Source organism: Lutjanus erythropterus, chromosome 4 (assembly GCF_056507025.1).
Source record: "Lutjanus erythropterus isolate fLutEry1 chromosome 4, fLutEry1.hap2, whole genome shotgun sequence".
Taxonomy (NCBI): domain Eukaryota; kingdom Metazoa; phylum Chordata; class Actinopteri; order Lutjaniformes; family Lutjanidae; genus Lutjanus; species Lutjanus erythropterus.
In genome coordinates, this window is record NC_139320.1 from 33,975,030 (window position 1) to 33,991,055 (window position 16,026).

The following is a 16,026-nucleotide window of genomic DNA, read 5'->3' on the forward strand; positions in this document are numbered from 1 at the left end:
TGAAAACAAAGCACTACGTTAGAGATATGATACTATTATTATATCACTGAGCTTCATGACATCGACCATTTACACTCGCTCAACACGCTGATGGCTTGTTGTTTCACATCTCAAGGGCCGCGGTTCGTCCATGTAAACGGAGGAAAGAGAAAAAATGTGGCCCGCAAGTTTCATATTACAGTAAACGAGTTTGTTCGTCAGTCAAACACACCGTCACAATCACGCACTCGCACACACCCACGGGTAATAAAACGCATCTTGCCTCGAGCACAAACACTGTTGTGCCCTCTGAGTGTTCGCTGTACCATCAGTTTCACACAAACACACACACACACACACACACACACACACCTCTTTAGTACAACTGTTATACAATATCAGTACAATATAGATAATATTGATACATGAGAATTGTACCACACAGGCATCTATCTACAGTACCATGGTCTGTAGAGCCTCCATTACTTCTAGTGCATTCTGGGAGATGCAGTCTGTAATGAGTCTTGTTTTTTTTTTTGGCTGATTCGCTGCAGGAACAGTATTAGGCCTCTCCAGGTGATGTAGTGTTCTCTAAAACAGTCAGGTTCTCCTCTCCTGTCGCTCCTCTGGCATAGTAGCATATGTATTTATATATAAGACAAGTATATAAGACTTCAGTCTATAAAAATAAACCGGCTCACAGAGTACAGAGGGAGGGGCTCTGCTCTGTCTGTGCACAGGCTCGGTGAGACTTTCTGGGAGTGTTGAGTTTTAAAAATCTTTTTTCGTTCTTTTTTTTTTCTACGGTTTAAGGCAGTCCAGTGGAAGCTGAGTGGTCATTGCGACCTCTGCCGCTCCTCTGTGTGTGCAAGGAATCATGGGTATTTCTCTCACAGTGGCCCTCCCTCTGTGGCCCGAATCTCATGCTCTCCTCCTTCTGCAGGTGCTGACATCACTCCCTCTTCGAGTCGGTGTCATGTGTTAGGGAGGGAGCCTCGTGGTCGCCCTCTGTCTTGTCGAGGTTTGTAAAAAGCCGGCTGAACTTTCGCAGCTGCTCGCTGGCTGTGAGGCTCTCCTCCTGCAGGCGCTGGTTATTCTCTCTCAGGTTGGCCATCTCTGCCAGCAGCACGACTTTATCCTGTTTCTCCTGGTGGGTGAGGGATGAAGAAGAAAAGACAGGACTTGTCAGATAACCATGGGTGGAGCTTTAATTTTCACTGTTACTCAAGGAATAGTTTGACATTTTGGGAAAAACTTTTATTTGCCTTCATGCCAAAACTGAGGTAAGACGATTAATACCACTCTCATATCTGTCCTGGAGGGGTTACTGAACAGGCCGACTGGGCCAGAGTGTCTGTTTGAAAGGACTGTTAACATTTCTTTGCAAAAGTAAATCATATGAGTCACAGGAGTACCACAAAATGACAGCAGAGACCCAAAATACCCATAAAGAGATATTTAACTACCATTATGGCACCACAAAGAGACATAAGACTACTCCAAGGCTACAGAGAACAACTACAGAGACACTAAAGAACTACAAAGGGACATACAACTACCACGAAGAAGGAAACCTGTGTCTCCTTGGGTGTGCTTCTTTAAAGACAGGTTAGGGACCTTTTACATGTCTGTGCCCAGGGGCCTGTTGTCTCATCCTCCATCCATGATACCCTGTCCACTAAATATGAAGCTACAGCCAGAAGGCCATTAGCATAGCTTAGCATAGGACAGCATAAAGGCAGGAGATACATAACCCCTCGTCAAACCACAACAAACAGTTGATTAGAGATCTTTAGAGCTGCTGGCAGGTAAATTTTGTTGCCCTCTGCTTGTCAAATTATTCCTTTAAATAACAGTAACAACTACATGAAGTAGAAAAAATGAGGAATTGTTGAGTAGCTTGAACGTGCATGCATAAAAAAAAGCTGGTTTCTTACAGTTTAAGACAGCAAAAGTATAAAAAAGGAGGTAAGTGGGGATCCTAGAGAGTGTTTGTAACATTAGCATCATGTTCTCATTAAAATGTGGCCCAAGAATTTTGACTTTTAACCATTTAAATGAGGCAAAAATGTGAAAAACAAGACGCTCACTCTCTCCAGATCATTGTTGAGCTGTTTTAACATCACTTCCAAGTGGTAGAGCCGACCAGACAGATCGTTGGGCACCTCGTCACTGTAAACAAACACAGCACACACTACGTCAAACACACACACACACACCCACTGCTGTACAGGTTATCTAAGGTTAGAGAGGACAGGTTTTACTGACGTCTGTATGTGCACATTCATTCCTGTGAGACTATTTGAGCTGAGGCTCTTCAGACTAAATCTTTTTGCTGCTTACGTTAACCGTTTACTACAGTGAGAACACAGACGAGAGAAGAACTGGAGGATTTACTGAAAGTTCAGTAAATTACCACAAGGTGGCAGTAGTGACGAAGTTAAGGACAAGCCTGACGACATGACAAAATCTGAATAATTAGAAAGTTATATTCATAGAGTCCTCTTGCTGCACATCTTTACAACAAATACTGATTGTTTGGTCTGTGTTGACCTACCAGCTGAAGGTCGGTGTGGTCCGAGGTGTCTGAGGAGTGTGAAACTGGACTGGACTGACCACTGGTCTCATGTCTGGACCTCCAACCGCTGGCTCCGTCAGTGAGAAGAGGGAAACGGCTCTTTGTGCTGCAACAGAGACGCATAATCGTTCGTTCTAAAAACTGCACAAGTGAGTCTTTTAACCTAAATGTCTCTTGGGATACGTGACACAATCGCGGCTGAGCTCAGGAGGGCCTGGCAGCAGGTGAGGTTATGGATCAAGTGTTAGCTGATGGGTCCAGTGTGTTTGTCTGTGCTGTGATTGTCTTTGTGGCTGCAGAGGACACAGGGGACAGCAGAGAAACCCAGAAAAGAAACAGCGGCTGAGAAGCAGAGCAGGTGATTGTGTGGGAGGCAGAGATGAACGCACAGATCTCCTGCTTCTTTCCCAAGAGTGTTGTGTTACAGAAGAGAGCCGAGACACGGTGAAACCGATCAACCGCCAGCATCCAGACAATATGTCTCACATCCACCAGGGATTTAAGATGTTATGCTGCTTAATTACATTTAATGAATCCTGCTTTTTTAAGAAAACATTGCAAATTCTTTGTCACTTCTACCTGATTCATTTTGGGTGATTCATTTGAATCTTAAATTTGTTAAGCATTAAACTGACCAGTAAAACCAAATTTAAATGTGGTAAGAAAAGAGTTAAAGGGAAAGTTTGGATTTTTGAAGTGGTTTTGCATGAGGCACTCATCCGTCGTCAGTGTATTACCTACAGTCGATGGCGGCTGACATACCCTCAAGTTTGGAGAAGCAGCAGGACTGAGAGTACTGAAGTTAAGCAATGTGCTGCTGTGGACAGAGTCAGCAGCAAAAAGGCCCTCCAAACCATCCAAACTCCAAGGGCAAAATCAGTAATTTCACCTTGAAGAAAATAAAAGTTGCTGATCTACCAACTGTCACTAAATTGGTTAGTTTGTGTTATTATGTGACTTTGGTGAATCTGAACAAACCGTTTAAACCACCACAAGTGACACAATAACACAAACAAACCAGCTGAGAGTGGTTCATCAGCAACAAGTTCTGCAGGGTAAAATTACTGATTCTTTCCCCAATGGAATTTGTCTGGTTTGGAGTTGAACAAACATAAGTTTGAGGCGTCTCCGTCCTCACCTTCATAGGCTTTAGCGGCGTTGACCAGACTGGACCACTCCAGTCCACATGCTGTGTCAGGAAGAGGCATCAGCCCGGGGTCGAGCCTCCTCAGAGGGGGAACTTTGTCTCTGACTTCAGTGAGAGACAGCTCCGAGGCAGACAGAGGCACTGAGGGACAGGAGAGGAAAACAACTGCAGTCAGTAAACAAACCTCTGCATGAAATAAGACAAGCCACACAGTACAAGGCTGCACAAGTTATGAACGCAACAAGTAGATTCTGCATTGCAATCAGAACAGGACAGCCCTGTTTTGTCCACCAGCCTAAAAACAGTTTTTACAGGGCTTTTGTTTATAGTTTTGCAGTTGCTGCAGATGAACTCACCCTTCTTGCTCTGAATGTGGTTGGTGGAGACGGCATGTCTGCGTGTGGGCAGTGTGGAGGTGAAAAGCACGTCAGTGGGGGTTGTCTGATTCTCAGAGTTGGCGAAGCTGGCTTCTCTGCGCCCGCTGCACAATGATTCATCTGAAAAGGTGCGCTGCAAGGTTCGTCTCGGAGACTACAGGAAGAAAAGAGACAGCAGTCAGAGCTGTGAGTGCATGTTCATGAAAGTAAGACTGAACCCTGATATAAATGCTTCACAAGTATTTAAATGGCCCGCTGTACATTTGTAAAAATAAAGTAGACTACAGCTTGAGAATATTCCTAATAAACTGAGCTGCACATCCTGGTTTAAAGACTAGATGTCGCTGTCATCTTGTAAAACTACTTGACCTAAAATGATAATCAGTCGAAGAAAATATTCATTTTCTTAGTTGATAAAACAGAGGAACCAAAAACACGGAAGATATTGAATGATTGAATCTCAGACATGTTGAGAAAATGAGAACTTGTTCACAGAAGTCACAAGAAAATGTTTGCTTAATTTTGCAAGGAATCTGTTGTGGTGATGAAAGAGGATAAAGCCAGAAGACATTGTTTCTGCATGTTTTAACTTCATTTATTTACATATTTACACATTACATCACAATATTTTAAGTGATAGAAGTATTGAATTTAAATTAAATTCATGAGCAGCAAATATGGAAATATTTTTGTAATTTGTGGTCTTTCTTCAGTAGTGTTGCCTGGTTATTTTGATAGAAAATTAATTTTCTATGGAACATCATTTTCTGGTCTAGAAACACTGATTTTCTTGCAGTGAAACTAGCTGAAAATTATACATTTACTATTGTTTACTATTTTTCTGTATATGGCCCACAATCAAAAATGTGTTAGTCTGTTCCTCACCGGATCTCTTTGAGGGATCTCTCCTGGGTTGTCCATGATGATCAACTTCTTCAGGTCATCTTCGATGGTGCTTTTGTACGTCCGTCGTGGAGAACGCAGGTCCCTCAGCGATGCTCTGAGCCGAGGTTGTCCAAACACGTTCTTTGAATTTGTATCCACCTGCCTGGAGACACAAGACATAAGCATCAAAAACAACTATTTTCTTAATCATGTTTCTTTCCTTTCTCCCCATACGGACCCAGAACATTTACACAACTCATTTACAAGTCAGTGTTAAGATGATGGGTTTAGACCAAGACACTTCTATAATAAAAACACACTGTAGACACTCATGAGATTTCTCTTGATGTCTCTGAACCTGTTCCATGATGACAATTACTTACTAATCTATAACTGAAATTTCCTGAGTATCCTGTTTTCTAACGGTGTTTCCCAACCAAGAAATCATCAGGTGTTTAAAAGTTGAGTGAAAAATAAAATTAATTTTTATTAGTAAATGCTTTCCTCTAAACTTTTTTTTGTCTTTTTTAGAATGACAGTTATTTTATTCCTTCAGAGCTAAAAGCACTGTGGTTGAGTTGGTCACTGACAGACATGTGTCCCATGATGATGGGTTACAAGAAGACATTGCTTTGATTTAAGAGGTAAAAAGCAAAAAAGGTTGGAAATCACCAAACAAGATTAGTATACGAACACATTTTGCATAAAATAGAGATATATTTTTCCTTATATACACTACAAGGGAAGGACAGACAAAGTTCTTTATATCTTTAAGCTGTGTTTTTGTGAGCTCAGTAAACTCAGTAGAATGTAAGCTGATCATCTGAAACTCTCAGTCACTAACGTACTTCTTGTTGCTGCTGTTGCTGTCAGAGTTGGATGTTGTGTTTGCATTGGAAGGTGATGGGTTGGTGTCTTCAGTCTGCCAGGCAGTTGGTCTGCTCTTCCCATATAAAGCCTTGGGAGCAGAACTTGACAGAGGGATGGAGCTGAGCTGAGCTGAAGTGGGTGTTGTTGTAGCGGCTCGGACGGGCCGGGCTTTCTCAGCTGTTGGAGTCTTGTAACCCTGCGGCGTGTAGGCCCTAAGAAGATGGACGAGAAACACAGATATAAACACGATCAGTGCAACAAAATCAGCAACGTATAGCTAAACAACAACAACAGAAAGCTACGACGATGTGTGGTACAGGAAGGAAAGTAGGGATGGGTATCGTTATGATTTTGTTGATACCACTATATACTGATACTGCTTGATACAGATATTTGTACTTATAGATACTTTTATTGATAATATTCACCATATTTTGGTGCAAAAACAGGGACAAGACATGAAAAGGTGTAAAAATATTAAACATAATTTATCATTACTTTTTTTTTTTTTGCAGTAATAACGATTTAAATTGTTTGCTGAGTCATTGCATCAAGTTATTTTTTCATTCCATTTGGTAAAGTGAGCCCACATTTTTAAACATTTTGTCCTGTCTGCTGTTTATGTAAGATTACATAACATTCAGGTAACAGTATTGTTCGTCCTTGAGCTTATCGATATTTCGGTTCTTACCAGTCAGGAACTGCTACTGGTTTAGTAACAGTTCTTAATACCCATCCTGAGGGGAAAGTCTCCTCAGTTTTTATGAACTGTTGAAAACAACTTTATTGAAGAAGATTCTCAGAGGTGGTAACTATCATATCAAATGACTTCACTTCTGTCAGAGGACTGGCAGCATCTGCTTGTCCGGCCTACTTTTCATGGGGAAAGATTAATATTTATGGTCATATTATCTCAACAGACTATGTCACAGATGTCAGACTGTGACACACCATGATGCAAGATTCATTAATTTCTGAAAGAACAAGATATTTAGATCACAGGAAGGAACTTGCAGACAAAATTATATCTTTCAACAGAACAAAAGATTAATGACAACTCTGTCAAATATGGCACTTTACGTTGTATGGTTTAATAATTTAGCCTCTTGTAGGATCATTCAAATATTTCGAGTCACAAAAATCAGCTAGCAACAAGTTATCAACCCCGATTACCCCAAAAATTGTGATGTTGCCATTCTTTTGCTCACACAGGTTAATTTGAGTTTCTTTTACTGCTCTTTGTATCTGATGTCTTTCCACATAAGCAGAATCTATTCTTCTTCTTACGTTTTCCTTTCCTCCTCTTCATTGATCAGACAATGAAGATCGAGTGTGTAATTAAAGTCCAGGTAGTGTTGTTTGTTTAACAGGATCACACACAGCTAACTGCTGATACGACACCACAGACTGCAAAGACAAACAGCTGAAGAGTTATGAACAACAACAACCGCCATCGTCAATCAAAAGACCTGAAATATCTTTAATTCACCAAACCATTTTTTCACCAGTTACCTATTAAAATATCCAAATTATTCAACTGACCTTCTAATGATTTAGAAAGAAAATACTGTAACCAAAACAAACCATACAAGTCTGTCTGTCAGACTGTGTCCACAATACCTGTGATGCATCATCTGTGTCCTTCAGTCTTCTGTTTTTATTTTCTATCTATATAATGTTGATGGTCAAATACACCCCGGGCACAACATACAACATCAGAGTCGCTGCTGGCACTCAAGGTTTAAACACAGATCGTTTTAATCCAACACGGGGTGGTCGTACCCTGTGTTTGTTTTTTTTATGTCTGTATGCATTCATGATGTGGGGGATGCAGTGAAAGGTCTACCAGCAGAAGAGATCACATGATGATCTTTCACAAGGATTAAGCTGCTTTAATCCTTAATGTACCCTCTAGAGATACACTTTCATGAATCATACTACAGTTTAAACAGGATCTGGTGCAGTGTTCATTTTGTCAGCGAAAATTCTGTTGATAGGTATTTGTTGACATCCTTATATTGTATGACTAAATTGTGATGATGACATAAAAAAACAGCAACAAAAATTACAACGAAATCTCCATTCATTATGCCCTGATAAGTATACAAGCGACAAAATAGTTGCCTCTGTATGGACAGACAATCAAAGCTACATTACAGTAATCAGCCATCTGAAAGCACTAATCTAGCTCCCTAAAAAAGAGTGCACCTCATCTTCACCAGCAGCCTGTCACGTGGAAAGAAAAGAAAGGAGAGACAACCAGTCTGTTTAAACTTCTCTCTTATATTCAAACAGAAAGGAAGTCTAAGTTTATCATTCCCAATTAAGACAGCACGTCTTATGGATTAAAGATGTGCAGAAATGACACAACCAATTTTCAAAAGATACCTGAAGACATCCTGCAGCGTCTGTCAAGGTAAATATCAGTTACCTGTAAGATGATTGATTCAATAACAGATGTGAATTCTCTTTTAGGACTAAATTTAATGTTTAGTGTAGCTTTAACTTCTGTGTGGATTCAGGAAGCATTCCCATGCACCATTAACTTGTAGCTAACACCTACTCCCTCAAAAAGACCATTTAAGATTTCTTACAACTCATGAACGGAAACTAACTCATTTGGCAAACATTTAACATAATTCTGTAACAGTTTAAGCTCCATGTAGAGTAATAATGGTGATATTTTCCAAATAACGGAGCAGAACACATTTTTACTGCTGACTTATTAAAGTTCAACTGAGTGAATCATGAGGCCAAATTTAGCAGTAATATATAAAAAGTCTGTTTTGTTGGATAATTATAACATGATCAGTGTCTGAAAACCAATAATGATGAATCAATATTGACCTGTGCATCCATTTTCATATGATATAAAAGAATGTGTCAGTAGCACATTCTCAGATAACACTGTAATCCATTACAGTACCATAAAACCGTCTGAGGAAATTAGTAAAATACTGAGTAAAATTTTAACTACAATTTTCAGCAAGTGACCCAGACTAAAACAAACTCTTGTCAAAATTAAGACTGATCTGGTGGTGGTACAAAACTGCTGCTTGATGGATTCTTCACCTCAGAGTTCTCAAAACTTGTTAAAAGTCTTAAGTAGTTACAGAGTACATTTATAACTCCATTAAGATGAGCAGCATTAAAGTGTCAGATTTATGAATGTAACTCTACTATCTCTCTCTCTCTCTCTCTCTCTCTACACAATAAAAGTCAGCAGATATCTGGGCTGAATCTGCAAATTACTTAATATCGGCTTCATAAAACTCGCCATAAAAGACACCATCTCGTCAGTGAGTCGCCTCTTACCTCGGTTTGAAAGCATCCATTTTATCAGCACTGGAGCCAGGAGGTGGGAACGTCCTCGTCCTGTATCCTTTGTTCTGATTGGCTGCAGCCGGTATGATAGGTGAGGACTCTCGTCTCCTCGCTTCTCCTCCGCTGCTGTTCCTTCCCACCGTCAACTCCTGCATGCCGCTGTAGGTGGCGAAGCCGTGCACGGGCTTGTGTGGCTGGCTGTTGGACATGTTTCCGTGGCGAGCGTTGTTGTAGTGCGTCGAGGCGTCGATGCCGCTGTCGTTAGACCCACCCTTGTTGAGGAGGTCGGTGTCGGCGTCTGCTGGGTCGCCGAGGCAACCCCCAGCTCCTCTGTCTCCTGGTGTTCCTCCGTCGAACCAGCGCTCGTCACTGTGGCTGCTGGAGGCGTTGCTAGACAGAGTGTTGCTGCTGGAGTGGCTGGAGTACTGTGTCTCGCCCTGCAGAGGACAAGAGGACAACATTCAGACATACTCAGAGGTGACAGATGAAGGAGTGAGACAGGGTGAGGATGAGTCTGACCTTTGAGTGTCTGTTTGGAGAGTCTTTCCCCGGGACATCCTGTCTGGGTATTCTCCTCTGCCCCCCTCCACCACCTGGTCCCCGAGACGACGACGCTGGGACATGCCAGAGGGGCTCTAGACAGAAAACACACACAGACACACAGACACTCACAGGATTAAAGCAAATTACACCGAACCTCCATGGATGGAAAAGAGGATTAAATACTTATAGCACATTTAAACACTGACCACTACCCACCCCCCAGCACACAAAATCACACTGTTATCTCTGCTGTACTGAGCACCACACACTCTGAAATAATATTAAATGTTATAATACATGATGAGTAGTTAAAGACAAGTCTGATTAACTTTCAATAAATTATTTTTTGGCAACAAATCATCCCCCTTTAAATCCATAACATGTAACATTTCTGAATTGAAATGTAGATACAAGGCAACACTGTCATTCATTTTGAGTCATGTTTTTAGCAACTTGATGAGTGCAGCTCCAACATTCACCGTCTTTTAGCTCTGCTTTTGGTCTCCACAAACTCATGAAGGAAACATCTGTCTCAGTAGCTGTTAAATGCTCCACTATGTTCACCAGCTAGTTTCTAACTGTGTCCTATTTGATGCTGAACAGGTAGTGTACAATGGGTTTTTGGAGATTTTTTTTTTTTGCTGCAAATAGCTGCCTGTTACGGCCAAAAGTGACACTGATGAGAGCAGTGTGAGTGAACCAAAAGGATACCACTGTAGCCAAAACAAAAATCAAAGCAATAAGCTAAAAAACACTAAAGCTCCATAGAGCTGAGGGGAACTACAGAGTCAGGTGATACTCCTCTAACACTCTAACCTGGTGCTTTATTAAAAATATTAATGTTCACAGTAAGAATTTACTGATTTCTGCCAGAGAAAAAAAACACTATATGCACACATATAGCTAACGGGGCTAAAACTTGACAAATCCATGTGAAAAGCATTTATTAAAAAATTCAATCTTGTGGTTTTATCAATCGATCAGTCGATCAAGGTCACGTTTTTGGACCTAGATCTAATTATAGCAGCTTCAATGTAATGCAGCAAGTACGCGACTTCCAGTTTTCTGAAGGTGACGTACCTGTTTTGCAGCGCTCCATGGTGCTGTCCTGACTGGTGAAGCCTGAGGAAGACTCTCCACTGGAGGTGATGTCCACAGTGAGGTGGGGCTCATAGGGCAACAGGGGGCGCTGTCCTGTTCCATATCTACACAGACAGACAATAGGAGGGAGGGTATTTGATTAATAAACACATTCATTCTGCAGGGTTCGTACAGCTTTTTGTGGGTAAAATTAAAAAAAAATTCAATTCTTTTTGAACATTTTCAAGGTACCTAAACCAAATAATTCCATTTCATCACATCAAAAATGAATGCAACTCCAAATCCCTTTATAACCACAACAATCAATGTATACTGTTACTTTACTTTACAAGCTGTTCATTTTCACTTTGATTGTATGTTTTGATCATGACTACCTAATTTATGGAGTAAGGGATCAACAGATGACTTATTTAACAATGAATGACAAATATGACAACAAATATGTTTCAGTTTCAAATATTATAAGATTGTTGGTTTATGTGACTGATTGTATAGGTGATTCACCAGATAACACTGAAAACTGAGAAGTATATTCAAATATAAGCATATTCCTAACCTTGAAAATATTACAGCTAAAACTAAGTATTTTCCAAATGTTCAAGGGTTTGTACAAACTGTGTGTGTATGAACACAGTGAGGATTAAGGTGACTCACTTGCACAAATACACCAAAAAACAAAACAAAAGAAAGGCATAAAAATGTTTGGTTTTGACTGAGCAGATAAGGGTTTTCAGTTTTTGTTTTGCATCCTGATGGCGGTTGAATAAAACACATTTTTCTGGTTGGGCGAGATGTTATCAACCTCCACACTGTGAGGAAGAGCCGCCCACACAACAGATCCTTCCTCTGGAAGACAGTGTGTTCATACACGTCTGACTGCAGACCTGAACAAGCCACATTATTCATCCTTACCTTATGAACAGATATAATCCAACTATTGCACACAAAACAGCAACGTCAGACATGTTTAATCAAGCTCAAAGGAGTGATGGAGGAGAGAACAAAAGACCACACACATACCTGTCAGGTGAGGGTTTGTATCGTACGAAGGGGCCTGGTGTGATTCCAGGCGGCCCCATGGTGGCGAGGCCGACCAGGCCAGAGGAGGGTGAGGAGAAGCTGGCTGAGGGGTTTCTGTAGGGCAGCACTCTGTCGCCTCCTGCAGGAGACAGGCTGTAGTGGTTCTCTGGGTAGCTCACTGGCCTGGAGGACAAACACACAGAGGCTGACGGTTAACAAAGAGACAAACATGCACACCGCAGAGAGGTGAGGCTGATGAGTAAGGCTGGTACAGGAACACAATAAACCATTTATCTAAAGTACTGAGAAACATGCTGCAAAAAAAAGAGCGATTCAGTGAGAAGCTGCCAGGATCTGATAGCAGTTATTAACTTTGGGAGTGGGCTGTGTGACAACAGTGTGTGGTTAGCAACTGAGAACAATAAGGGTAAAAACAAAAATATCCCTGTAAACAGAGACATGAATTCCTTCATAAGACTATCTTAAACAAAGTGTTGTAAGTTCATACACTTGTAACCTACATAGCCTTGATAAATTGAAACATTTACTGTAGTTTTGATGGAGGAGAACCCTGTTAAGTTAAAAACTTGTCTTGTTCTCATAAAATAAAAAAAAACACAAAGTACACACAGTTTCTCTCCATAATGTTTACTGCCAAGGCAAATTTCAAAATGTATTCAGTTGAAGGTTGGCAGGATCAGAAACAGTGTGATAAAAAGAACTTGATTCGTAATTATTTAGTAAAAATGTTGCACGAATGAAGGTCATCTCTACAGAAGTGTTTATGCCAAAACACCTTAATTTGAAGGATTCACCCAATGTTTTTAAGATAGAAAGAAGAACTGTCTATACTGCATATGGCTGCTATTTTGTCAGACATGTTTGGGATTGGTTTTGTTTTGATGTATCCATCCAGATGATGTCATTTTTAGTCAAGATTAATTCATTTTATTTCACCAGGTAAAAGTCTCTTTGAAGGGAGACCAAGAGGGCAACATAGAAAATATTGGTACAACAACAAATAATAACAAAAAACTGTCAGAGGCTACAAAAGAATATACAGAAGAATATTCAGTTCAGTTAACAATCAAACAAAAATGCCAATTTAAGTTATTTCAGTACATTAATTTACAACAACCTGTACAGCTGTTGTTCTGCTTTTCATGTATGTAGCTATGTTTAAAAGATGATGCTGATTGGTCGGTGGTTTACTCAACTGTTAGAAATAACGATCAATGAGGATGGCATGAGACTGATTTAAATCACTGGACAGTAGTGTCGGTGGGGATTCGAGCTACTGGAACCAATCTAAAGTATCATCCACACTGAGAAAGATAACAATAAAAATAACAATATGAGCTTCCACACTGCTGAACGGTTCTGGCACACGTTCTGTACTCCAGCTGTGTCAGCAGCTTAGGAACATATATTGATGATACGTTACTGCTGTATGTTGTGCTGAGAAACACAAAGAAAACCAGACGGATATGGGATTCATGAGATGATTAAAAAATGAGAAGAGTTAGGAGAATCCAACACTTTTTACGAGAGTTGACAGTCGTGTTTTCAGTTCAGTTTCAGGCTAAACCTTGTAAATTCGGATGGATATTGATTGTCCATCAGTTTCTGTTGTTCATGTTGTCTGGACTGCGACCATTCACTTTAGTTAGAATGAGATTTTAAACAACATATTTACAGTTATCATTCTTGGTTTGGAGGGCCCTTAAAGCCAAAACCAAAGGCATTTGTTTAGTGTTTATGTTTCAGTGAATCAAACTTTATTTGTCATGGTACAACAAAAGATTCTACTTACTGGATTTTGTTCAAACACTATGATCTTTCATTTTGTAGTTTCCTCTCCATTATCCTTTTCATATATGCATTCATTGTCTGATTTAAAAAAATGTACATACTTGTTTCTTGCCTTACTATATCCCAAAATAAAAAGATAATATTATTTGTTAGAGTGTGTGAGTATAAAACACTGATGCTATAAATAACTAATTTGGTCTCTTTTGACTGTGAATAGATCCATCTCTGAGTCTCACCTCTTGGAGTTGAGGTGCTGAGGTTCCCTGTAGGGAACAGGCATCAGGGCCTTGTGTGAGCGGGGCAGTGGAGGAGGTGGGGGTCCCATGGGGGTCCAGCGCTGTGGGGTGGGGGCACTGTGGAGCCCTGGTGGGATGGGGGGGCTGTCCCATCGCCACGTTGGGCGAGGGGAAGGTCTGTAGCCCGCCGCCAGAGGCTCAGGTTCTGGCTTCTGCTCCATGGTCTTCATCTCGTACTCCTCTGTGCAGCCCCTTCAGAGACAGAAGAGGGAGAACGGTCTGTTAGTAAGAAGAGGAGGGGTGGTCCATCTTTTATTTTTACTCCACTATTATGTTCTCACAGTAGCCTCGAGCCCAATATCCAGCACGTATCTTTTACACATCATCATTATTTCATTCACAAAGCCTATTACAGGAGGGCAGGAGGCATCAAATATTTATGGAGGATGTATTCAAGACGAGACAAATGCTGAGAGGAGGAGAGAAGAAGGGTGAGGTTGGCGAATGAAAAATGGTGTGAAAGTGACGAGTTAAGGTTGAATTAACAGTGAGGTGAAACAAGGCAGCAGTGGGATGAGAAAAGAGCTTAACTAGGAATAAACACAACACAGCAAGGACTGAAATAAGACAGAATAGGACACAGTGTGTGATCAAGTGCCCTTTAAAGGGTCTGTTGACTCAAATCACAGAAAAAATAATGATTATTTTCATTATGAATCAAACCATAGCATATTTTGTTTAAATTATTCATTGATTAATTGTTTAGTCTACAAATTGGTTAAATGTCCGTCAGATTTTCCAGAGTGCAAGGTGATGCTTTAAAAATTTTATTTTTTTTAAATAAAGAAAAAGGATTTGATTAATCATGTAAAATTTAATGAATCTACTAACGAGTCAAATTGTTATGTTTCATGGGCCACGTAATACTGTCAGAGATTATGCAGTATGTTGCTCTGGTATTCGTTTTTAAATTAGAATGAATCAACTGATAATGCTACCAATGATCTATTGAGGAAAGTGCTTACAATTCACAACCCTAATACAGTCTAAAACCCAAAGATTTTAATTTAATGTTATACAAGACAAACAAATGCTCAAATTTGACAGGCTAAATCTACAGTTTTTTTATTAGCATTTTTATTTATCATTTCCTAATAAGAAAATAGATCCAATTAATATTGCACACAGTGTTCAGCTTGGATTATTCTGAATAATAAGGGTGGTATTTAAGCAAACATGAGTAACGAATTAAAAATTTAGAACAGAAATGTTCAATTCTGTGAGCAGAATAAATCAAATTCTCCTAATCTCAGCTGTATTGTGGTGGAAGCAGAAATCTCAGTGATGGATACAGAAGCAATGATCAGTCAATTAATTAGTTATTAATTAGTCAACTGAAATAAAAATGTTTGCCAACTATTTTGATAAATGATTGACTGTTTCAGTCATTATTTGTGTCAAAACAAGGATTTGCTACTTTTCTTTGTCATTTATGATTGTAAATAAAGGGTTTGATAAAAAAAAGGCAAATTTAAAGACATCGCTTTGGGTCCATGGGAACTGTGATGAACATTTTTCTCTCTTTTTTGTTGACACTGTATAGACTAAACGATTAATCGAATAATGGTGAAAATAACTGACAGACTAATTGATAATGATTAGCTGCAGTTGTAGCTGATCTTCTGTCAGAGGACAAGCAAATATTTATATTTGAGAAGCGAAAATCAGAGAATTTTTGGCATTTTGCTTAGAATTGACAAACAATTAAAATGAAAAAAAAGTCTGATTTAGTGGTTAATCAACTAAACCAAATTCTAAAAAACAATTTCCTAATCATACAATAGTTCTGATTAAAACTGTACACAGCACAACAGGACAGGACAGTATTTAAAGAAAGATAAGTTACTGCAAACATTTAAATATAATTTTTTAAAGCTGTCAGCAAAATAACTTAAATTCCATTCATCTAAATTATATTGTGGTGGCAACAGAAATCTCACAGTGACAGTGCCAGATATCACAAAACTGGGTAAATAACACCAAATTAATCTGCAAAAATAAATACTGGTAGATGTAAAGTAATAAGTAATTCTAATTTACTAATTGTTTAACCTGGATTAATCCTACAGCCTGGCCACACTAAGAGTAATCTAC

The 16,026-nt window shown here is 39.7% G+C and overlaps 1 protein-coding gene across 3 annotated transcripts in view; it reads right to left on the reverse strand.

Moving 5' to 3' along the window:
* Positions 1–503: 503 nt before the first annotated feature.
* sipa1l3 (signal-induced proliferation-associated 1 like 3) overlaps positions 504–16,026 on the reverse strand; it is a 93,227-nt gene continuing 77,704 nt past the window's right edge. For all 3 annotated transcript variants that reach the window (XM_084717744.1, XM_084717743.1, XM_084717745.1), the window contains 12 exons: positions 13,873–14,124; positions 11,825–12,007; positions 10,784–10,908; positions 9,680–9,795; positions 9,152–9,597; positions 5,815–6,048; positions 4,967–5,129; positions 4,061–4,235; positions 3,696–3,845; positions 2,537–2,663; positions 2,070–2,151; positions 504–1,126 (listed from right to left, as the gene is read on the reverse strand). In XM_084717744.1, coding sequence (XP_084573870.1) covers positions 932–1,126; positions 2,070–2,151; positions 2,537–2,663; positions 3,696–3,845; positions 4,061–4,235; positions 4,967–5,129; positions 5,815–6,048; positions 9,152–9,597; positions 9,680–9,795; positions 10,784–10,908; positions 11,825–12,007; positions 13,873–14,124 — 2,248 coding nt within the window. In that variant the 3' untranslated portion in view covers positions 504–931. The remainder of the gene's footprint in view (positions 1,127–2,069; positions 2,152–2,536; positions 2,664–3,695; positions 3,846–4,060; positions 4,236–4,966; positions 5,130–5,814; positions 6,049–9,151; positions 9,598–9,679; positions 9,796–10,783; positions 10,909–11,824; positions 12,008–13,872; positions 14,125–16,026) is intronic.